This window comes from Protopterus annectens, chromosome 9.part0, assembly GCF_019279795.1.
Source record: "Protopterus annectens isolate FY-2018-M chromosome 9.part0, PAN1.0, whole genome shotgun sequence".
Taxonomy (NCBI): Eukaryota; Metazoa; Chordata; order Ceratodontiformes; family Protopteridae; genus Protopterus; species Protopterus annectens.
In genome coordinates, this window is record NC_056743.1 from 1,534,965,567 (window position 1) to 1,534,990,549 (window position 24,983).

A 24,983-nucleotide genomic window follows, 5' to 3' on the forward strand; every position below is an offset into this window, starting at 1 on the left:
ACAGAGAGCCTCCGCGAATGTAGGTGTGTGTTTTGTGGTTCTGTGTGTGTGTTTTGGTGGTGTAGGTTTTGAGGGACTATGTGATGAGTGTGGTGCGGTGTAAGTGTTTACCTTCTCCTCTTGACTGTCTAGGCCTGTCTTTGTTAAAGAGAGCTTTGCTTCCAGTTTGGCTATGTAAGTGCATCTCTCACAGGTCATAGTGTTGGGTGGTAGGACGAGAGGGTTGTCTGTGTACATGAGGCTATTGCTGCATTGTCTCAAGATGCCCAGATTCATCAGGTAGACAGGAGAAAACACCAGGAGCTGACCTTTAGACATGCCTGAATAGGTGCTTATTTATTAAATACTAAAAGCTGTTTTCCTCTAGACAAGTGAGGAAAGTTGAGTGCTGTAGTAATTTGTAACTTATTTAGTGCTTACAATGAGTTCTGAACAAGTGCTGAGATCAAAGAAACAGATGAGTGCTAAAACTAAAAAGCTGGCTAGTTGCAAGGGAAATTTTGAAAAACAGACTTTATGGCGCCAGGAATAGTTTAACCCCAGTTAAGTGGGGGGGGCTTAGGAGCTCACAGACAGTCCTGGACACAGCAAATCCGTATCTGACCTGCCACAGGAAAGGGGGGAAGCAAGCTTAGAATTTTTTTTTCCAGTAAAGTGGAAATGGAGAAAGCTGGAACAGAAGTTAATTCAATGTTAAGAATCTGAGTGGGTTGGCCTTCACAAATGTTCTCTATTAGATTGAGTGAACTAATGACACTAGACTGGGAGGAGTGTCACAGATCAAATATACAGTATGGGCAGGCAACTGCAAAGCCACCAAGTATAAAAACACACAACACAGAACACTAGGGAGGGTGGGTTGGAAAATATTACAGTTCCTAGCTGTAGCCACTAAATGAAAGTTTTAAACAGATCAAGGAGCAGACTAGAGAATGCTTTTAACAGACAAAAATGCACATAAAAGTTCGGATAGAGCAATCACAAACAGAAAATACAACTCTCAGTATGAAAAAGCAGTTTACAGTTAAGTAATGTTAAAACAGTTGAAAACAGTACATAAATGCATTGAAACAATAAAAAAAAAGCTTTATAACAGTGCAAAAATATAGTAGATCAACTGTATAGCACAGTTATAAGCGTTTCAGAAGTGCAATTCAGTGAAATAAGTGTAAGAAATAACTTAGCCTGCTCTTGGAATCTTAAGAATTTCCACTTATGCAATGCAATCCAGAGCCTGACAATACAAGCCTCGGTTTAATTATCCAGAAATGATGTTGGTTAGCCATCCGACTATCGGAATACCGAAAAAATGCAAAGAAAAAGACAGAGACAGGCTGTTGAGGTCCAAAACTGCCAACGACGCTTCTCCTAAGCCAGTCGCCAGTTCACCGGTACTCAGTGAGGTGCTTTCGCAGCCCCTGATACCCGCTACTTCTGATTTGCAGGCCTCTACTGAAACCCATTCGGAATCCAGTATACCGCGAGATGCTTCACCTAAGCCATTCGCCAGTTGCTGGTACTCAGTGAGGTGATTTTGCAGCCCCTTTATACCCGCTACTTCTGATTTGCAGGCCTCTACTGAGACCCATTTGGAGTCCGGTATGCTGCGAGATGCTTCACCTATGGAACCCGCAGATGTCTCTACCTTGGATGGGTCTGGAGCTGCTGTGCAGGCACTGGCTTCTGAGGGTGTATTCAGGCCTACTGACTTGCATGTTAAACCGACACCACCTTCAATATTAAGGCCAAAATATCGATCTATGTCTAAAAAAAAAACGACGCCCAGGCCACATGTTCAGGCCCCTATGCCTAAAAAAAAAAATGATCAGCACTGAAATAAATAGGACATGCTGGGGGGACAGATTCATAACCCAGAGGCTCCCTTCACTCTGGAATAAAATCCCAGTCCAAGTTAGTCAGAGTCCCTCATTGACTCTCTTCAAGAGGAATCTTGATGAGTGGATGGGAGATCTTAGGTTTACCCCGGGTATCACTTCTGTGTCACTGTTAGACAGAGGCACAGTATACTAACCTCGAAAAAGGGCATAGCAAAATTCATTTAAAATGGGTGGTGAAAGCCAAACACACTCTGGCTAGGCTTATAAATGCCCTAGGGCAGATAGCCTAGTATGAACCTATAAACCTAAAATGGCTGAAGATTTAATTACTCTAATCAGGGGTAGTCAACCCTCCCCATCTAAGAGGCCGAGGGCTGAACTTGACTGAATCTTCTGAACAGGACTCTGTTTCTTCTGAATCTTCTAATGAACTGGATTTGTCCATACCTACTTATGAGGACTCTGATGCAGAGGATTCCATTCCTTCTGCCTCTCCCCCTGAGGATTTTTCTTTTGGGGAAACTTTACATACCTTAAGGGAGCATTTCCACTGGGAAAGTCAGGATTTTTCTGAATCCAAAAAGAGGCTTAGGGATTTTCTTCTTCTTCTTCAGCATAGGCCTTTGGCTATACCTCCTGTACTAGACATTGTTGATGATGTGTTTTCAGAATCCAGTATGGCCCCTGATTCCCTGCCTCTGGCCCCTTGTAAACCAGACAGATACTACAGGGTTCCTGACTCCCACAAATTCCTTTTCCAAAATCCTATTGCGGACTCTGAAACCATTTCTCACGGGCCCAAGGGCATTAAGGCTTCTACTGCTAAAAATCCTACCCCTTCTGATAGAGACTCCAGGGCACTGGATAGATGGGGTAAAAAGGTTTATACTTCTGCAACCTTGGCAATCAGGGCTTTTAACTGTCAATTCCATATGCTAAAATATCAACAGCATATCATGGGACTGCTTAAACAGAAAATGATGTTGATTTCTGACTGTGTGGAAAATAAGGATTTACAGTATTTATTGCATTCAGCTGAACAAGTTGGAAAACATACTTTGCAATGTGGTTTGATTCTTTGGTGGCCTCTTGCAGGGCTGCTGTTACTGGGTCTGTGCTTAGAAGGCATCCTTGGCTTAAGGAGCAATCTCTGCCTGATCATGTTAAAGCAAAATTGTTGGATGCTCCTTTGCAGCAGGACTGTCTGTTTGGCAATAAGGCTGAAGAAGTTCTAAAAAAGATGGAAGATAAAGCTAAATCTATGCAAACTGTGAAAGATTTCTTACAGGTACAACCTCCAAGATTTAGTAGGCACTGGCCTACTAAGAACTGGTCTTTTCCAGTTCCTTCCAGAGCCACTCAAGCCAAACCCAGACATTCCAAAAGCACCAGGTTTCAGTCCCAAGGGACTTTCAGAACTAAGCAATGGGGTGCCTCCACTTCCAAATCTGAAAATAACAAGACACCACCCTGTGGTAAACAGTCTCAATGACTTCCCTTTAAAATTACCAAGCACTTATCTCTTAGCCGCCCCTTTGGGGGGAAAACTGGCTGTTCATGCAAAAAACTGGCAACTTATAACCCAGGACAAATGGGTTTTAAACAGTGTCCCAGGGATACAGATTTCATTTCCACACGTTGCCAACTCCAAATGGGTGGCCAGACCTGCCCCCAAATCAGTGGGCAAAGGCTCATAAACAAGTACTTTCCCCCCTAAACATGGGGGCAATTCAGCTAGTACCAGAAGAGGAAAAGGGACAAGGTTTCTATTCCAGACTTTTTCTGGTACCCAGAAAAGACAAATCATGGCATCCAATTCTGGACCTGTCTACTCTAAACACCTTTCTGGACATTCCAAAATTCAAGATGCTGACTCTTCACCAGTTACTTCCTATGCTAGGCAAAGATGCCTGGTTGGCAACTCTAGATTTAAAAGAGGCTTACTTGCATATCCCAATCAGGGAATCTTGCAGAAGATACCTACGCTTCAAAGCAGGCTACTTGCATTATCAGTTCTCTGCACTGCCCTTTGGCTTATCTACTGTGCCCAGGATATTTACAAAGTGCCTGGCTCCAGTAATTGCATTCTGCAGGCAAAGAAAAATTCAAATATATCCATACCTGGACGATTGTCTTAATTCTGGTAGAAAACCAGGCCATTCTTCTAAAACATCTGGTGTTTGTAAAAAGGGTTCTAACTTGTCTAGGGTACACCATAAACAAAAAGAAATCACAAATGGTACCCTCTCAAAAAATTACATTCCTGGGTGCAAGCTTGAATACAACTGCCCAGCTGGCTTTCCTTACGCCAGAAAAGCAAATTCATTTGATGACTTACTTCAAACAGGTGGCTACAAAAACCCTGCTATCTGCAAGACAAATACTGCAAGCCTTGGGGTTCATGACCTCCTGCATTCTTCTCATTCCATATGCAAGACTGCATATGAGGAAACTTCAGTGGTACTTAAAAGGTTTATGGAGTCAACATTGTCACAGCCTGGAAACAATTATTCCTATCATACCTTGCCTGCAACTAGAGTTCCTATGGTGGGCAGAGACCTGCCACCAAAACAAGGGACTGCCATTCACACCACCCCCTGCCGCCCAAACCCTGACTACAGACGCATCAGACTACGCATGAGGGGGCTCATCATGCAGGGAAGTGCATTCAGGGCAAATGGAGCCCAAATCAAATGCACCTTCATATCAATCAAAAAGAAATGCTAGCTGTAAAGAATGCACTGACAGCCTTCAAGGACTACCTTCATCCAGGACAACTAATGGTAAAGACGGACAACACCACGGTTATGTGGTTCATAAACAAGCAGGGGGGTACACATTCCTACCCCCTCTGCAGACTAGCCCTGGCACTGTGGAACACAGCCTTGAGCTACCAAGTACAACTACAAGCTCAATTCCTGCCAGGAAAGTTGAATATTCTGGCAGACGAACTAAGCAGAAATCTCATGGCCTACACAAATGGAAACTGGAACCACGGATTTTCAGCATGTTGACACACAAATGGGGGAGCCCAGACATAGATCTTTTTGCCTCACCCCAGAACTACCAGTTGGACAAATTTTGCACAAGAACTACTCACAAAAAAGCCTGGAAAGTGGATGCTGTGTCCTTCAGCTGGAAAAAACTATCAGTCTATGCCTTTCCCCCTCTGCTTCTGCTCTCCAAAGTTCTACTAAAAGTCAAACAGGACAAACCAAAAATGATTTTGATTGCTCCAGACTGGCCTCGCCAACACTGGTACCCACTCCTATGCAGTCTGTCACAAATTTCTCCATGGCACCTACCTCAGACACCTTCCTTACTGTCTCAGCAGGAGAACCAAATTCTGCACCCTCAGCTCCAAACATTGAATCTTGCAGCTTGGCTAATCATTTAAATTCCTCCTTAGCATCCCTCAGCAAATCTGTGATGGATGTCATTTTGGAGGCAAGAAGACCTAGTACTAGAAAATGTTATGCTGACAAATGGAAAAGATTCTGTGCCTGGAATCAATCTCAAGGGATGAGCACAGCAGCACCCAATTTACCTCAGATTTTGCAATACTTAACTAAGATGCTTCACTAGGCCTTGTATTTTTCTTTCTTAAAAATCTGTGCCTCAGCCATTTCAGCTCATTACAACACAGAACCCCCCCTTCTCTCATCCTCTGCTAAAGCAGTTTCTCAGAGGGGCCAAAAACTTGAGACCTCCCAGGAGAGCTCCAACCCCTGCCTGGGACCTTAATTTTGTATTGGAGAAACTCACTCTACCTCCTTTCGAGCCAGCTGCTACTGCAGACTTAAAATTCCTTTCCTGGAAAACAACCTTCCTTTTAGCAATCACTTCAGCTAGAAGGATCTTTGAATTACAGGCCCTTATGGCAATGGAGCCTTTCATCTTTCATGCGGACAGGGTGTCACTCAGGACCAATCCATCCTTCATGCCCAAGGTGGTATCCATTGTGGCTCTTAATCAGTCCATTCATTTGCCAATTTTCTTTCCCAATCCACAGAACAAGGGGGAGCGGATTCTGCATTCATTGGATGTACACAGACAGCTTAGATTTTATTTGGACAGGACTAAATCTCAAAGAAAATCTGAACAACTGCTGGTAGCATTTGCTGCAGGGGCAGAGGGAAAGGCTATTTCAAAGCAAATCATTTCTAAATGGATAAGCCATATTATTCATTTCTGCTATAAGCACCATGGAAAACCTATCCCCCAGGGGATCAGATCCCATTCCACCAGGGCTGCATCTACTTCCACAGCCTTTCTCAGAGGTGTTCCTACCAGGGATATTCTAGAAGCTGCTACCTGGAGTTCAGTTCATACTTTCACCAAGCATTATCACTTACCAATTTTCTCTAAATCCAGAGCTGGCTTTGCCACTGCTGTTCTGCAGGGCCTTATAGCCGGTCCTAATGCTGTATAAATCCAACCTCCCAACCATAGCTTTGGGAATCTACCCAAATGTAATGACTGCAACATTGAAACATGAAGAACATAGTACAGTTGTGTATACTTACCATAAATGTAAATGTTCGAGTGTATTCACTGTTGCAGTTCTGATTACCCTCCCCCCAGCCTCCTGTTTTTCTCTTACTACGCCTCTACTTTCTTTTACTATACTTAAAAGCCTTTTTGGTGTATTTGCTTTTGTTTGGAGGTATATATTTTTGTGTTTTTAATTATTTATATATTTTGCTCCCCATTTAGGGGGCACCTGACATCTGGGGCAAGAAAAACTGATGTAATGGCGTCGGCTGCATGTTTTATACCCCTTTCGACCTGGCATCATAGAAGAAGTGACAGCAACCGACGCAGGACCCAAGATTTTGTTAATCAGGCCGACTGAGGGCAACCTGCTAGCAGATTACCCAAATGTAATGACTGCAACAGTGAATACACTCGAACATCTACATTTATGGTAAGTGTACACAACTGTACTTTATGCAGGTATATGTAGGTGATATACCTAGTGCGTACCTGAGAGTAAAGCAACATTATCTTGCAAATGGGTGGGATTGGTCAGCAATATCCTTTGTGTGCTTGCCACTGGGGGAAGGAGGCGGAACAGATGTGCAGTGTGCAAGCTTAAGCAGCACACATGTAGGAACCAAATACTTATGTTTTTCTACCTTTAGAACTCAACAACGCAATTTATACAGCAGAAATCAATATGTTCTTAGTCTTTGTCAAGTCATCTCTGGTATTAATGAGGTATTTTTCACCTTGAGGTCTGGACATTCCACAATCCACATTTGGAATTCTGGATTTTGGTGCAGAACTCAGTCAACCATCTAGAATATATGTTGGTGATGCCCCAGATGGGTATTTCTTAACATGGTCAACTTTCTGTAACAGTAGGTCAGTTTGTGGTATAATGCAGTTTACAGCTATGACAACTTTTTCAAGAACATCAGGGCTGAATTTGCAGAGGCGACTGGCACAAAGAATGTTAATTATTCATTTCCCATGCTACTATATTAAGTAGCATTTTCTCATTCATTAAGCTTTAAATATTGGTGAAGGGTCATACTTAGAGTGATATGTTTTAATGTTTTCACAGGTGCAGCATTATCAGTGTCCTCAAACGTGGATATACAGCTGCTTGACATCAGGGAACTGTTCAGCTTTGATGATGATGAAAGGCAATTCTGGCATGGTCAGAAGTCACTGTGTGCAAATCCCCACACCATTCCATGGACATAGCTTTTGTGCCTATGCAGTCAACACCACAAACCCAAAAAGACACACAAGGACAGAAAATTCAGACAGATCTAACCAGGCAGGGATATATTTACCTGCATCACAATCCCTACTAATTTCAAGAAACTCCTTTGAGCAAGAGAAAGACCTGGGTGGACATCACTACAGAGGCCAAGAATGTTGTGTGTGCCATCCTCCACCCAAGCTAGGCATGCCAATGGTTATAACCCAGTGTTTGTGCAGGAGCATTGGCTAACACCAACGCAGGCCTTACTGATCTGTAGGGGTAGTATGTGGTCTGTGTAATGATTTAGATGTGGCTTCTGGAGTTCACATTCAACAGGTGCCCACTGTGGCCAGACATCATGGCTGATGCCCAACCCATGGCTGGACCATCTCCATCTCTGGTACAGAATCTGCAGTGGAAGGGGAGACCAAGGTCAGGAGCATCTAGTGCCACCACCTCTGCTCCACCATCCAGTGTTGAGGAAAGTATATTGTGATGTGGATGTCCATGCAAGGGTGGAGGGCTTAATTCATTCCCCACCCATGGCATGGGCCACCTCTTATGATCACAGAACACTCCATCCTCTCAACCTGGTATGACTTGTACCTGTGACCCACCCAAGTGAAGGTACTCCCAAAGATGAGGACATGCATGGTGTGTGCACACATCTCCTGTGTGTGCCCTGGACCTGTCCATTAGATCCCACTACAGTGCTACAACATCTGCTGAGGCTGTGTTCAACCAAACAGTCATACTTCTGCACTGCCCACTTATACTCACTCACACAGCAATGAAGACAGCATCATCCATCAGTCTACCTCAGTGTCCCCGCCCACCAATACACTTCTGAGAAACATTTCAGAAGATATTGTTCAAAGATTCCACTGCACACAGTTGCATCAGATGAAACTTGACACTGTGGCCCTCCCCACCTGGGCATCTGATGATAGCTGTACCTGCCCTCAGTACTTTGTTACCTGTGCTGCTTATGCCTAATGCACAATGTGGTCATTCCATGCATGGTATAGCACAGCATATGTGAAGGGTTGCTTGTATCATTTTTTTACTGTTCTGTACAATATTTTAGTCTGACCCATAGTTAAGAACGTGACACTGCCTCTTAGCTAGGGCTATAGTATGCTGCACCAACCATGGACTCACATATTCCTTCTCTATAGCTAGCTCTTCCACAGGCTTCTCATTAGGTAACTCTTCTACTGCTGAGTCTAGGATTTCCTCCTACTGAATATATCTGCCCTGCTGTAAGTGTTTGTGCATAATGATGTGTATCATTACAGACCGAAAATGTCTTACTGCATGTGCCAGGGTCATACTACAAGGCACCCCCCCCAGATACAACTAGACTGCAGTCTAGATACACATTTGGCAGTTACATGAGTCTGTGACAGGGCATAATTGTAGCCATTCTGTGTCATGGTCTTGGAATTTCTGTTAGGTGTTATTAACCATGGTTCCAGGGCATATCTAACATTGTTAATAAGATGTCTGTGGATAAATGTACCCGACACAAGCCACTGATATAAATCTCACTTGTGCCATATGTAGGTGTCTTGGGCACTGCCTAGGGGCCTGCATATTATACTTTGTGCTTTACTTACCACCTGGCACTTGATAAAGTAGAGCCCTTACAGTTGATAAATCTTCTTCCCGCTCCATAGGTGGAGCCTTTATTGCAATGCGGTGCACACTGTGTGCCTTTAGTATCTCAGGGAAATGGGCTATGTCTTAAAATGCCTGCATTATGTTGGCTCTCTCCTCTGTCGCATGTGGAACTGCAGATGCTGCCCCACAAATCATAGCATGGCATTATAGAACTGGTAGAGTATTCTTGTGAGGCAGATGCTTAGGATGCCTCCACTGTGTCCCTCATTGGTTGGAAGTCCTTTTAGATAGTATTCTCAAAGCCAATCATACCTTGATATCAGTAGTTGGGAGATTAGCATAATGGTTAAGCTGTTTATCTTACAGACATAAGGTTTCCATGTTTGATTCTTACATGGGGTAATTGGCTAGGCTTAGAATGGCCCACAAGGACGGTTAGCCTAGTACTAATCTATGAACCTAATTGAGGTAGGTAGTCTGTGCATCCAGTAGGCTTGCATATCAGAGTGACAGATTTTGACGAGCTCCTGCATTATGCATCTGTCCATATGCCAGATGTCCACAGTTTCATTTTCGTGGTGTGCAGTATATGTTAAGCAAAGATTGATGACAGTGTGATACAGAGGGCAAAAACATTACTATCAGCAATGTGTACAGCCTGCTGCATATATAGATTTACTAGTAGACTAGGTACCCAGTATATTTTTACAGTCTGTCTGCAATAACTCCATGTTTTAGCTGTGGTCAGTGTCTCAGAAGTTAGTCTCTTGACACAAAATATATATTTCTGAATCACTCTGCCATGTTGTTTACCCTCATTTGCATTTGGGGTATCATCATTTTAATAGTGTTGGTTATTAACATGTCATTTTGCTGCTGCTTGCATATTATACAGGCCACAGAATTTCTCAGATTTCCATACTCATGCTCAGTGTTTCTCTGAAATTATGCCCCCACAACACACACACTTGTGCTAGTTCACACAAAATCACTTACCATGAATCAAAACATGTTTCCGAATCAGAGTGCCTGTCTTTATTGATCTTTCAGAAGTGCCTTTTCCCCATTAACATTCCAGTCCTTGACTGTTGCATTTCCTCATGTAGTTTTAGTAATTTATCTTTTGATAAGTCTTAGGCATAGTCCATATCAGAGTTTTTAAATTTACTACCCGTGAACCATACACTTAAATGTTGATTAGTCGCATCAAGTTTACATTCCCCTAAGAATGTTCATCCTTTGCCTAGCAGGTTTATTTAGTAGTTGAGCTGAGGCTGCTTAATACAATTTCAGCATAACTATAGCTCATAGGGGAACTGTCATCTTACAGGTAAAAGACTATTTTACATTCAGCAGTAAAACTGTATCTAACATGTCATTTGATATGGATGACAATTGTTTGATCTATCTGTGAGTTGCTAGTGAGACACTGTAGAAAGTTTTTGTTTTCCCACCCCAGTATTTGTTAAGCATGTTCAGGTACACACACACACACACACACACACACACACACACACATTGTAAGTGTCCCTGAGTCAAGAAAAGTCAGACATTCCTCTATCAATTCATTTAACTTCATGTTACTGGATCGACAAACTTGGTCCATCTCGTTAGAAGACCTTACAGTCCTTTAGTGATAGCCTTACCAGTATTGCCTGGATAAATATATCTGCAAAATGCAGTCGTTTTTTACATAGTTAGCCATTTCCTGATATAAATGTCCACACCACTTCCTCTTTTCTTTCATGGTCTGTTGCTTGCTGGTAAGCATAAGAGTCCATCTCAACTTCGTACTTGTAACGTGTGGACTATATATTAAGACTTTGCTCATGTATCAGGCCTTCTTTTTTATTCCCTTTTAGTGAGTAAAACTGAAGTGTCTCTGACTAAATACTCCCTTGGTGGGACTTCCATGCCTTTCTCAAAAAAGAAGAGAATTAATTAAGGCATCTTTCTTGTCGGACTAATAGCATTTTTCCTGAAACAGTTAAATGTAGCCCATCTTTCCCAAATCATTAGTATGCTTCACAGAAGACTGCCCATGTAAAGAATAGGGCAAGTTTCATACATTAGTTTTTGGGGGGTTTTTTGCAAGATTTGATGTATTGTGTCCATTGCTTGATTAACTCTGCAATACTTAGTTAACATAGGAAGGAGGTTTGCCACAATGCACATTGCATTCTTCCCCCTTCCACTGCACTTAATAGATATTCAGCTAAAACGTGGTGTAACTATAGTCCAGTGTTAGTGCCATCTGTAGTCAGTATGACGTTCTCTTCTCCTATACCATCACAACACATCCTGTAGCTATACTGATACTGTTCTTCTCTGGTTGTTAAATCTCTAACATCTTGACAAGCTGACTTCTAACATGAAAAGTTTGTCCTTATTGTCTTTCTCTTTTCATGACAAGTTCCAGTCCCCCAGCCCCTGTGTGTAAGGATGTGTGCCTTGTGGGTCCTACATCCCTTTTTCAATACTTCATTTACTGCTTTTTCTGATTAGTCTCTTTTTATCTGCATTACATCCTCACTTGTAAGCAGTGAGACACGCTCATCATATTCTGGTCTTAACTTTTTCCTGCTTTTGTGTGCACTTAATTATTCCATGTGCAGTTAACTGGTCCAGTTAACCAAAGTATAAAATAAACCAATAGCACTGCATTATTTTTGACATGTTTTAAGTTCTGTAGTGTGTTTAGGAAGTCATTATGTTCTGTAGTTGACAAAGACATGCAGAAGGATTCATAAGCACTGTTTGTTGCTGGTCTGAAGTTATGTATATGTCTTTGTTACATAGGTTTCATATTAGCAAGATTCTTAAAAATGAATCACACTAATGATATACTTCATGAAGACATACAAAACTATTCTTGAATAGCATAGCAATACTGCACATCAGGCAGGTATGTTACCTGTGACTTCAGCATTCCAAGGACTATATACTATGGATAGCATTGAAGAGGTGATGAGTAGGGAAACATCATATGAGAACAGTGAGTTTTCAAGCACCGTAGCCAGATGTGTGTGAGAGCATCGTTACATTTCCGAATGGTCACATAGCATGATGTTAGAGACTTAGGAAGTTTCTCAGACTCTGCTGTCAAAGACTGATGCCTCATTGTGTAGTTTCATAGGTTCTTACTTGCCTGACAGCCTAGGAGACCAGTGAGAAACCCAGCCACTTTACCAAGTACCGGTGGGTGACTGACAATGTATGTAGGTGTGTGACAGAGTTTTATGAAAATGTGGAGACACCCTTCATGAAGACATGTTCATTGAAATTTCACATAAGGGCTGTAGCAGGAGTGCCACTTGCCACAATGTCTCACTTTACATGGGCAGCGTTACTCACAGTTACGTACTATCTGCTGCAACTAGTACCAGTCGTACAGTGATGTCATCCACTGAGTGCTACATTAGACATAGGCGACTGCATGTGAACCAGGTTAATTTGTTACTGTCTAAAACATGCTTCTGAACTCTACTGTAGTTTTACTCGCTTTCCTTAGTGTACATTCAGTGTATCTTGGAGTTTGAGACTCCATGAGGTGACTGCGAACTCTTTGCCTGACTGTGAACTCTGTGTCTTGCAAAGAGAAGGCTTTAGTGCACGTGGTGTTGCTGTCACCTCCTTGAGAACAGACTAAGACTAGATGGGCAGTCTGAGATCTCAGAGAAAAAGGCAGCTTTTTTATCTAACGAGATCTCCTGTCTTCCCACACATTAATCTTTTTATACTGAAGAATGTGAACTTGCCGCTCAGTTCCACTCAGCTAATCTTACCTTTTTCAGAATGATTGAACCCCTGTTTAACAGATGCTCTAGTAATTATACTGTTTCTTGCTGATGGGATCAGTATTCTTTGCTGGATTATCCTTGTCCTCAGGTGTGCATCAAACAACTTATAGACTGGATCCTTGGCCAGCTATGTTGGTTTGGATCTGGACCATGTTATTTACTGAATTAACATTTCCTTGAGTCTGGGCATCTTCTTTCTGCACTAAAAAAGGTACTGGTTACCCTGGTCTTCAAGAAACCATCACTGGTCTGTAATGGTCTGGTTTGCTGCCACCATTACTCTAATCTTGGATTCATTAGCAAAGTCCTTGAGAAGGTGTGCAGTTTGACTCTCATTTCCAGGAGCATGATGTCTGATCAGTTTCAGTTTGAATTTCAGATACAACATAGAGTTGAGACTGTCCTCAGTCAGTTGGTTCTGGTTGTCTTTGATCTGTCTGCAGTACTTGGCACAGCTGACTGCAGTATCCTTCTGGAATGTTTACATTTTACAATGGGGTCTCAGGTGTTGTGCTCTACTGATTTGGCTTCTGCCCCTCAGGCTATTTCCAGAAGATTGCCTGTAGTTTTAACTCATTATATTTTCACCTCCTGGTGTGGGGAGTCCCACAAGATTCTATTTTGGATTCAGTACTTTGTATATGCTTCCCTTTGGAAAACTTACTCAGAGTGAGTTGTGATATCTTTGTTATACAGGTGGTGTGCAGCTCTATCTCTCTTTCCCTCTCTGTCATGAATTCCCTAGCCAACAATCCGGACTATATCCATCTTTAGTGATATAGTTACTGGTTCAGACTGAATGCTCCTGTGGTGGTTGCTATGGCTATCAAGGCCAATCTAAAACATTCTAAACGCCTGACTTTGAGCCCACGCAAACTGTATAGGAATGACAGACATTATTATTGATAATAAGTTTACACTTGTGGACCGTGTGTCAGCTGTGCTTGTCATCTTGCCAGCAAATCTAGAATGCTGCTCATGCAAATGATATCTTACTTTCTGAAGACCTAGCTGTTGTCATACGAGGTCCGGCCTCTCCTCAAACTCCTTTGTACTAAAGTAATGCCCTGTTCTGGGGGCTACCTGACACTGAACTTGATTGTTTGCAAGTAATGCAGTACCATGATGTCCAGCTATTCATGAGCTGATTACATTACACATGAATGTTTGCAATTTTTGAAGCCTATTTTGAGTGCCTCTGAGATCATGAATGTTTTACTAGATTCCTGTGCTGTTCTGCTTTGCCCTTCACTGTCTTGTCTAAAGTTCTTTGCACCATATTATTCAGTACTTCCTGTCTGTTGTGCCATTTTGGGTATATTAGCATTTTATTTTTCCCAGTTGTAGTATTTTTGGATCCTACTATCACAATGACTTCATTCCTTCTAGGCCTCACACCTTTGGAACCTACTACACCTTCGGAACCTACTATCACAGTGTCTTCCTTCTAGGCCTCACTACTTTGGAACCTACTACCACAGTGGCTTCCTTCTAGGCCATCCACCTTTGGAACCTACTACTAAAGTGACTTCATTTCTTTCAGGCCTTGCACCTTTGAAGCTTACTACCACAGTGGGGTTTGATCATTTACTGTGCAGCCTAAAGTGTCTTTGCAAATGTTCTAGATTTTACAGTGTCATCTGCAGTTGCTAATTATGCATATAACTGAGAGCTTTGTCTTTTATACCAGTACTAGGTGACCATACTTTTGTCACTTTTGCTGTTTTGTGAGCCAATTTTTTCATGTAGTTAAGTGAAGATGTAGACATTACAGTATGAAAACTGTTGTGAACATATAGACTAGGCTAATATTACTGCTAACATACATCTCTTTAACAGTAATGATAAAGTTTGCATTTGATTTTTTAAAGGCTTGTGAAGTAATGGCTCGTTTTATGGAAGAGGTCAACCTTGAAGAGCAGGAAATACTTAAAGTTGATAAGACTCTTACAGAAATGGAAAGGAAATGTCGAAGTAAGATGTTTTTTTTAGTTTTTATTACCTGTTGAAGTGAAAAATAACATAAGTATATAATCTTATCAAAATCCTATATAATAAGAAAGCTTTTCTGACTCCAAAATAAGATTTTCTATGATATGCATCATCCTGTCAAGATTTTATATTCTACTAAGATGGGTATGGGCCACTTATGTATACTGTGGGCTTAAAATAAGGAATTGTTGATGCCACACATTAAAGTAGTTTGTGTGGTTTATATGATGACATCACATCACACAGATTATGATCAGGTCTCAGATCTTAACGAATTACATACATGCATGCAAATATTTCAAACATGGGCATTAATGCCCTTTTAGCTTGCCAATATACTAAAACACTTGTTCCCATAATAAGTGTCCAGGCTGTTTTTAAAAATATCTAAACTAGTACTTGTTTTAATGTAATTGGTAGTTGGTTCCATGCATCAGCTGCTCTCTCAGAGAACCAATTAGTATAATTCTCATTCATATAGAACCTTCTATATAGGTTGTCAGTTTCACTTTATAATCTCGAAACACTGAAATATCGAATTTCGGTATTTCAAGACCATAAAGTCAAATCTTCTAAATACCGAAACTTCATAACCGCAAATCTGGAAATGTCGAAGTCACGGTTATCGTGTTCCAGTATGTGACGTGGGATGTACTGTGTGCCTGATGTACAGTTTGGTGTGTGGATCTGGCTGGAGATTAAGGTAAGTGAATATTTTTAAGGGTTTTGGATAGGTATTGGAGTGTATGTGAGTGTGTTTGGAAACTTTAGGTGTGGGTTAGGGTAGGTAGGTGAAAGTATGACCCCAGGATTCATGAAGCTTGCGCCAGGCGCAGACGTAGCATTGGCGATCTAATGCCAAATATGGCTGCCGAGCGATTCAGGTATGAGCTGTTTCCACGTGCACTACCAGCGTACACCAGAGCTGCACAGCTCCCGGCGTAGGTATGCTAATTACCCCATGTGCAGCAGTGTAGCATGCAAATGAAGGTATATAGCGATTCATGAAGTGGTGCAGGCATAGCGTAAGCATGCAGAAACGTAAACCAAAAAAAAACGGTTTACATTTTTTCAAACATAAAATTGGAGCCATGAAAGCAGACCAAACGTACGTATTATAATGTTTATATATGCCAATTGCTAAATATATAGCGAATGGCATAAAAAAACATGCACAACACATAAAAAATAACATTTAATGTCAAGGCCACTCTAACACAAAGTAAAATCGCAGTGCATCAGTGCGCAAACGGGATCACAATGAAAAAATATATGTATATGTCATAAAACTGCAATGTAACACATTTCATGAATTCCCCATAATAGTCACTGGCATGCATGCTACACCACAACCATGTTGCAAGGGTTGCTAAGGGTCTGTGACAGTGTTCTGCGCGGTAACTAGGAATTAGTAGTCAATGCCATGCAAATGAGTCAAGTAATACAGAATCGCAAAATCCCTGCCGGCGTAAGGATATACCACACAACGTAGCGGTACAACACCAGGGTGTGGCCTGGAGATAAATATGACATCAAGAGAGGGGTGCGCCACCTTAGCTGTAAGCACATTGGAGCATTGCTAATCCGGGTTGCCTGTTGCTAAGCAAAGCCATGGGATAGGGGTGTGGAAGTAGCCATAGCTTTGCTTAGCTGAGAGCACACAAGATAACTGAAAGAGCATGTGAACGTGGATGAAAACGCGCTCGAAACCTGGTAAACGGCTGTGCGTGGCGCGCACCATAGCTGAAACAGGAAGGATACGGGAAGACAATAAGAAAATGCTGCAGCATGGTAATTGGAGTACAAATGAGTAATTAACACCTAGGAACTCACAGTGGGCCATTGACAACAGCTAACAAGGCTGCTAGCAGCTACCTGCAGAACAGGAAAGGGGAGGTGCCGTACTGCAAAGAAAAGAGAACTGTCACAGCAGAACAAAGCAAGCTTGCAGTAGATCAGCTACATAACACATTTCGCAACACAATCCTGGGTTGGGAAAGTACAAAACAAGAAAGCAGACAGCTGGATGCATGCCTGACAATGGGAGGGGAATCGGGTTGAAAAGTGAAGTAAAGGGCAATAGAGGAATGGCAGTCAAACGTAAGTCAACACCAAATGCCCCACAATAGCAGTACCTGCTGTAAAACCCATAATTAAGATACCCTGCAGCTGGAATTGCACATATACACCCAATTACACCAGCAGCATCCATTGCACAATAGTATAAAGTGTGAAAGCCCCACACACACATACTTGTGTATTCACAGACACTCTGCACCATTGGTGTATACAGATGGGGAACTTTTAATATGTACATGTTAGGGGCTACTATAGCTTTGATTCACCAGCATGTGATGGAGACTGACGGTGGTGTGGAGGAGGATGCTGGCAACCATCTCAGGCACTGGAGGAGAAGAGTGTTCAGACCCAGGGTAACCTGCCAGGGGGCTACATGATCTGGAGATAGTAGAGCGTTACAGGGTGGACAGGGACACCATACAGCAACTTGTTGAGCTGTGCCGGCCACGCCTCAGAGCCAGAAATAACAGAGGGGAACCCATCCCAGTGGACACGAAGGTATGTGTAAGCTTGAGAATACTAGCCACAGGTATCTTTCAAAGGCCAACTGGGGATATCATGGGGATCTCACAGGCATCAGCATCCAGGGTACTCCACCAGTTCCTGGATGCCATGTTACCACATGCCAATGAGCACATATACTTCCCCCGAATGCAGGAGGAGTTGGCCAGCAATATGCGTCTCTTCCACCGTGTGGCAGACTACCCGGTGGTACTGGGTGCAATAGACTGCACGCACATACACATCAAGACACCACCCGGTGAGCAGGGTAGGCGCTACATAAACTGCAAGGGATACCCCTCCATCAACTGCCAGGTCGCGTGCAATGCCCAGGGCATTATCATGGATGTGTGTGCCAGCAGCCCTGGAAGTTATCACGACTCCCACATCTGGCATGCCTCACAGCTGTATCAGGTATTTGCCAGGGGGGACATCCCATATGGCCACCTGGTGGGGGATGCTGGCTATGCACTGGAACTGTGGATGATGACTCCCATCAGAAATGCACACACAGCCATGCAAGAACACCATAATAAGGCACACGCAAAAACCAGAATCATCATAGAGCGTGTGTTTGGGATGGTGAAATCACGGTTCTGTTGCTTGGACATATCTGGTGGAGCCTTGCAGTACTCTCCAGGCACGTGTGCCCACATCTTCATAGTATGTGCCATGCTACACAGTATGATACTGTGGAAACAGCTGCAGCAGGGACAGAATGGTGAAGGCCCTCACAGCCCACCACCATTGCCAAGGGCCTCACAAGCATAGAGGGACTCAGACCACGAACACCCTGTGCCAGCCCCAGTAGGCAGACGGAGGCGTGCCCAGTATGCCCATGCCTTGACAAAGAGGGAACGTATAGCACACACACTGACAGTGTAGGCACCTATGGTCTGACACCCTTCTCCACCTGCACACACAGCAAACATGGATGGCACACATACACAATCACCTGTAAATTATCATGTACAGGTGGTCTACTGTGTGCATCCTACATAGGCAGCCCTCAACTATTGTGCACACAACTGGCACAAGGTAAGTCAATACCTGAACAGTAAATTAAGCTATCAGCATGTGTCCATACTGTATGTATAGGTTCATAGATGCATAGGTAGGTACATACCTAACTGCCTGAGGCCAGTCATAAGCATAGCCAAAATGTGTCTGCTGTCACCACCACGTTGATTAACTAACTGTCCCCCTGGAGCAGAGCCAATTGTGGGATCCCTGGGGTGTATCCACTGTTCCCCACCTACTCTGCAAGGATTCCCTGGAGTGTTAGTGAGGGGTTCCGTATAATGTAATCAGGGATATAGTTCCAAATAATGGGGAGTACCCGTGACAGGAATCTGTCACTCCAGCATCTTCCAGTTATGGTTGTGGCAAGGTGTAGCTCATTACAGTGTGTGGCTCACTGTGACATGGATGCCCATAGGTGGAGCATATCCATTAAGCCTGACTTGGACACTGCTTTGTTGGCCAGCAAATATCATCTCTGAGTAAACGAGATGCCACTGAGTAATGCAAGAGTTTATGCAGTCTGGCAGCATAGGACACATGTCTGAGGGCACTATCCCTCTATGCGAGGTAAGTTCGTGGCTCTTCCAGCTGTCAGATGTGTCTTCTGAGGTACTTCCAAAATGGGTTATCATACTCGATGATGGATTGATGAGTGATGAGTAAAGGGGCACAATAACCTAAGTCTGTTTAGATGTGAACCCTTAAGTAATTAGATGGCCTACATAGATGGATGTCCGAACTACTTCGCACATATGACTCTCAATAGAGAGATCACTATGTAATGTAGTCCCCACATACTCATTACATCGTCTGAATTATACTGTCTGCCACTCGTGTGTTAATATGTGTGTGTGTAGTTTCCCAAAATGGAATGACCATGCAGTATGTGGCCTTTAGCTGGAGGCCATCACTCTGACACCCTGTGTTGGTCTATGTGAGGCCCCTTGAAGGACGTCTGTGACAGCTGGACTGTCAGTTATGGCTCCCAGTCTGCAGTAATCGACAAACACAGCCTTCTGTAGTCCACCTGTGTTAGCCCATACCACTGAGAAGTATATGGCAAACAGTAGGGGTCCCAGGACTGAGTCCTGTGGGACACCAGTTGTGACTGGTCAAGAGTTGGACTTGGAGGCTGCTAGACTTGCCATGTGGGTTCTGTGTGTAAGCCTGTTGGCAAACCAACCTGTGATGTATGGGTGTATGTACTGGCTGGTGAGTGTAGAAATAATACCTGAATGGGGAATGGTGTCAAAACCCTTGGCGAGGTCCAGGTAGTATGTGTGAACTACCACACCCCACACCTAAGGTCTTGGTGGCTGTAAGATGTCAAACTGGTTCAGTAGGCATGATCTGCAGTCAATCAAGGTGACCTGGGTTGGGTCAAGTGTCTGGAGGTTACCATTGTCTATGTTAATGAGTGCCATGAGGATGCGCTCCATAGCCGTGCAGATCAGGCTACTCAGGCCTATGGGGTGGTAGTTACCATGGTCAGTTGTGTCACCACCTTGGTGGAGTGTAATAGCTGTTGCCATGCACCAGTGAATGGCCATGTACCCTGTTTAGAGGCTGATGTTGAATTGCTATATTAGGCGGGGGGGTCACTTTGTCTTGTAGTGTCTGCAGGATGCAGTCTGGGACACTATCTGCTTCCATTGACACTCTGTCATACCGTTTGAAAGGGACATTACCACCTGTATGTCTCAGATGTCTGGGATACTGTACGTTTTGGGTATTGTTGTGGGCCCAGTAGGGGGTGTAGCTTGCTCTGAATGTACCATCAAGTGTGTTGGTGATATCAGTAGGGTCAGTATATTGAGTGCAATATTGCACCAGCACAGTGCATATCTGTGTGTTACTGCTTACATCCTTGACATAGCCAAAGAAGCCTTTGGGGTCATATTCCAAATCCATGCCTATTTACCTGTGGATGTCAGCCTTGGATGATTACATGAGTAGCATAAGTATCTTGCTAATTCTGGTCACGGACATCTGCATGTCTTGGGATTTGCTGTTGTTCCTGACTACTGTACTACTTCTGTTGTATAGCCTGTATAATGCAGGGGTTTAGCAGACTGGTGTCCTTGTGTAGGAGTAGCTATTTCTGGTTTACCATTGATGGCACAACCCATACAACTTTGTTGGTGCTTATAGAGTGCATTCGTAATTCTGTCTGCATCTTCAGCAGTGTCATCCCTGAGCGTGGGGGCTGTGAACCCTCCCACCTCTGTCATTAGTACTGTGAATGTAGCTGTAGGAAAGGAATTCACTGTGTGTTCCTTGGGTGGGGGAGATGGTTGGGAGTAGAAATCATCAGTGAATAGTTCATGGTCAGATCTAAACAGTGACCGGTTTATCTCTGCTGTAGTGCACCTGTTGCTCATGTCAGTGATTACCACTTCTAGTATGTCTTCACCTCCCGTTAGTCCATCTACCAACTGATACAGGCCATATGAGGTGATAAATCCCAGGAAGTGCTGGGCCTGGAAGTGAATACATGATTAGGTTATCCAGTTAAGTGTAGGGTAGCTGACATTGACCAATAACAGGGTGTCTGGTAGGACTGTCATGTTTACCACCATCTCCAGTTAGTTGTAGTGGTGCTTCTGGGTCATGGAGGGTTATCTGTAGCAGCTCACAATTTGCATTGCAGTCATGGATGATGTTAGCTGCACATGGATGATCACAGAGGTATCATGCTGCCCCATTAACTTGGAGGTGTAGGTATCCCCGATGAATATGGATACACCCCCTCCATGTCTGTGCCAGTCCATGTACAGTGGCTGAAATGTGTGTTATGGGTTGTAGTCTGGTAGTGCCGGTGTGCTCACAGGAGCCTTATACAGGTCCCAGTCACAGAACAGATGTAGATGTTGTCCATACTGAGGGGTGCTGTGAGTGTGTGCATGTTGTGAGTACTACCCCTGGTGTTGAGTAGGCTAACCCTCATTGGTTCCGCTATTGTGCAGTTCATGGAGGTGAGATGCACCTCTGAGACCTGCCTAAAAATGGCACCAGGGGTGTGCCAATAGCCTTGGCCAGCATTCCAAAGCCTTAGGCTGACACATGCAAGTTGGCATGACATTGTTGTAGGCATGTATCCCATCTGTGCTTGTGTCTCATCTTTCCTGTAGATAACCTACTGGTAAGCAATACAAAGCATGAAACCTATACATGTCCACTAGCTTCCAAGATAGGCTTTTGGTGTGATTATGTATCCAGTAGTCTGTATGCTATTGCTGTACTTAACTGTTGTCTGATTACATGGTGAATTTACACTGTATATTGTGATCAGAAAGCTCTTAATAATCACATATGATGTTGGAGATGGCCTACACTGTAGAGGTTCACAGATAGGTAGTAGGCTATCTGCCCAAGGGCATTTAGAAGCATAGCTACAGTGTGGTGGCTTTAGCTGCACCATTGATGAAGTAACTGAGCCTCTGTCAAGCATAGCCAATGAAGTGATTTCAGGCAGAGTTGCTGGAAGCTGTTGAAGACTGGTGTGCTGTAGGGTGATAGGGGCACATAGTGATCTCAAAAGGGCATGTTAACATGACAAACCAACAGCATTCAATTTCCCCAACAGGTCTGGCAGCTGTAGAACTGGAGTGGCTCCCCCACACCCTGGTTGTATGTGTCTGGGACACATGATCCCAGGGGTGTATATACTGTTGGCCAGTCACACATCAAGGTGTCCCCTGAAGTGTGTCAGTGAATGGCTATGCCAAATGTAGTTAGGATGTTAATGTATAGTCTCTCAATTCATGTGTCATGTCGGTATTTTGAGAAGCTCACAGGGTGTGGGTAGCTCCGCTTGTTGTATAGCCAAGATTACACATATGATTCATGGACATAGGAAATAGGCAGAAGGAACGTTAATGTCAATAGTGTAATGGCTACAGCATTTGCATAATATCTGTGCAGTCCTGGTTCAAATCCCAGTAAAATCAAAGATGATTTACATGTTACATAGTATACCTTAACCACAGCTTGCATATATAGGTAGTATTCTACAGAATAATAAACATGTGGAACACACAACCGCTGAAATGTGCGTTAATCACCCTTGTACTACCAGTGCCTGCTCTGAGAAGTAAAATGACCACTGCCATGATTAGAACATGCAACCATGTACTCAATCTTCACAATAATCTACCACTAAGTTACCTGAGATGTACCAACGGCAGTTGTGTATTCTGACAGGTTAAAACACAAAAGGGAGGAATGTGTGGAAATAGGACAAACCGGCATGTACCCAATGGAAGGTGGTGTATGCTATATATATATATATATATATATATATATATAGAGAGAGAGAGAGAGAGAGAGAGAGAGAGATATGTCGATATATGGGAATATACATATATATGTAGATATATAGATAGGTTAACAACATCTACATAACCATGGAGGTACATATAAATGGGATATCTACCAAATACCGAATGCTTGACATACCGACGCGCGTAATCACGAGGCTTAAAGATCGAAAGACCACAGTACCGAAACACGAGAAGTGCAAAGTTTAAAATCCCGATGTTAACGGACATTTAGTCAGTGATTCTGGTGTTGCGGTTCAGCTAGGTTACTGTGTGTAAGTGTGTTTCTGAGGGCTGTAGTGTGTGTAAGTGTGTGTTCTGAGTGTGGTGTGTGTTCCTGGGGGACTGTAATGTGTGGGTGTGGGTTTGCTTTGTACGTCTGTTTGTGCGATCTAGGTAGATGGAGGTAGAATATTATGATAGGAGGGTGTGGGGTGCGCAGGCACCCACATGGGGGGTAGGGGGGCTTGCCCACCTGCTCATACGTAGTGTAGAATGGTTTGTTTGGATGTGGTGGGTAGCAATGTGTGTGTGTGAGTGTGTGTTCCATGCTTGTTTTACTTTCACGAGTTTGACTGTCACTGTCGGTAATGTGGGGTATGGGGGTCTGGGCCTGGTACTGTGGGCATCGGAATTGTGTGGGTTCGGGATTTCATAGGTATCCTGTATACAGCGGTTGAAGTGTTCATATATGAGTATAACATGGACCATAGCAATCACTCATTCCGCCACGACCAAACTTTATGAACAAAGGATATGGAGAGTATATGCCTATACACTATTACAAATATGTGCTATGGACATGAGCCAGAGATAGGGTTACCACCTGTCCCACTTTGCGAGGGACAGTCCCTCTTTGGGCGGTTGTGTACTGACCCAAAATATTAAATGTGGCAAATGTCCTGTGATTGTAGGACATAATTATGTCCCATATGTAATGTAATAGTTGCATACAATAATTCTTTCTGTATCTAAAATACCTACATGTTACAAGAAATAGGATAAGCAACTAAACTGCTACAAGAATAAGCTTATATTTAGGCAAAAAAGGAATGTTCTATCCTTTGTACTGACTGTGGGTTTGTGTCGGCCTGTAAAATCTGATGTGTGTCCCGAAAATGTCCCACTATGGCCATTATAAAAGGTGGCAACCCTAGCCAAAGAGGGTCAATCACCAACACAACTCCAATGAGTGCAAATACCTATGACAGTAATACACAGCTTTCATGTAGCAACACTTTATTACATTCTGATGTATTGCCGAAAGGATTCAAGGACTAAAATCACCTGCATGCTATACAGGAACCAATTAACAGTGCCTTAATGACTCAGCCTGCAATTACCATAGTATTAGTCCACTAAAGGATAGGTGTTCAAATAGGGAAGGAACCCTCATGCACATATCGATTGTGTATAAAAGCAGTACCTACACACCTGCATCTGCTATGTACACCCACCAACATCTCCCCCACACCCAAACAAATTACAATACAAACTGTAATAACATCACAAATAATTCACTCACTGTACGACATCTACAGAAGCCTTAACATACCTTGTCAGAGACACACTAACATGGCCCTATGTGAAATAGTTGCTGTTATACAATGCAACAGCTGCTGCTGTTACAGGGTTTGTTTGCACTAATCCTGTTTCAGAGGGTTGTGTGTACACCGGGAAGTGTTACCAGTTACTGAGTAGCAGCACAGTATGATACACATGTACACCAAACCAAAGATGTCTGGTGAGCACACTGTAAACCACCTAACATTTCATGCATAGCCATACAGCCTTGAGCTGCCCAAACATCCTTGCCAGACTGAAACATCTGCAGAAGTATCAGGTACAAACAAACTCTGCATAAGTAGCAATGTTCTGAAGTATAACAGCCGTACTCACATATAGAACATCTTCTAGCCATTACACACAATCCACGGGAGTCATGAAGCTAATATATTTCTGTCTGTCTCCACATAGCTGTTGAAATGCATCACAAACAACACATCCAGGCCATCTTCCTTGAAAGTAAGGCAAAGGTTCATAGGTTCATACTAGGCTATCTGCTAGAATAAGTAGCCAAGTTATGGTTTTA

The 24,983-nt window shown here is 43.2% G+C and overlaps 1 protein-coding gene across 1 annotated transcript in view; it reads left to right on the forward strand.

The window, feature by feature from the left end:
• The window catches only part of LOC122812165 (guanylate-binding protein 1-like), a 789,313-nt gene that overhangs the window by 542,785 nt on the left and 221,545 nt on the right, over positions 1–24,983 (forward strand). The window contains exon 8 of the mRNA XM_044084488.1: positions 14,849–14,951. Coding sequence (XP_043940423.1) covers positions 14,849–14,951 — 103 coding nt within the window. The remainder of the gene's footprint in view (positions 1–14,848; positions 14,952–24,983) is intronic.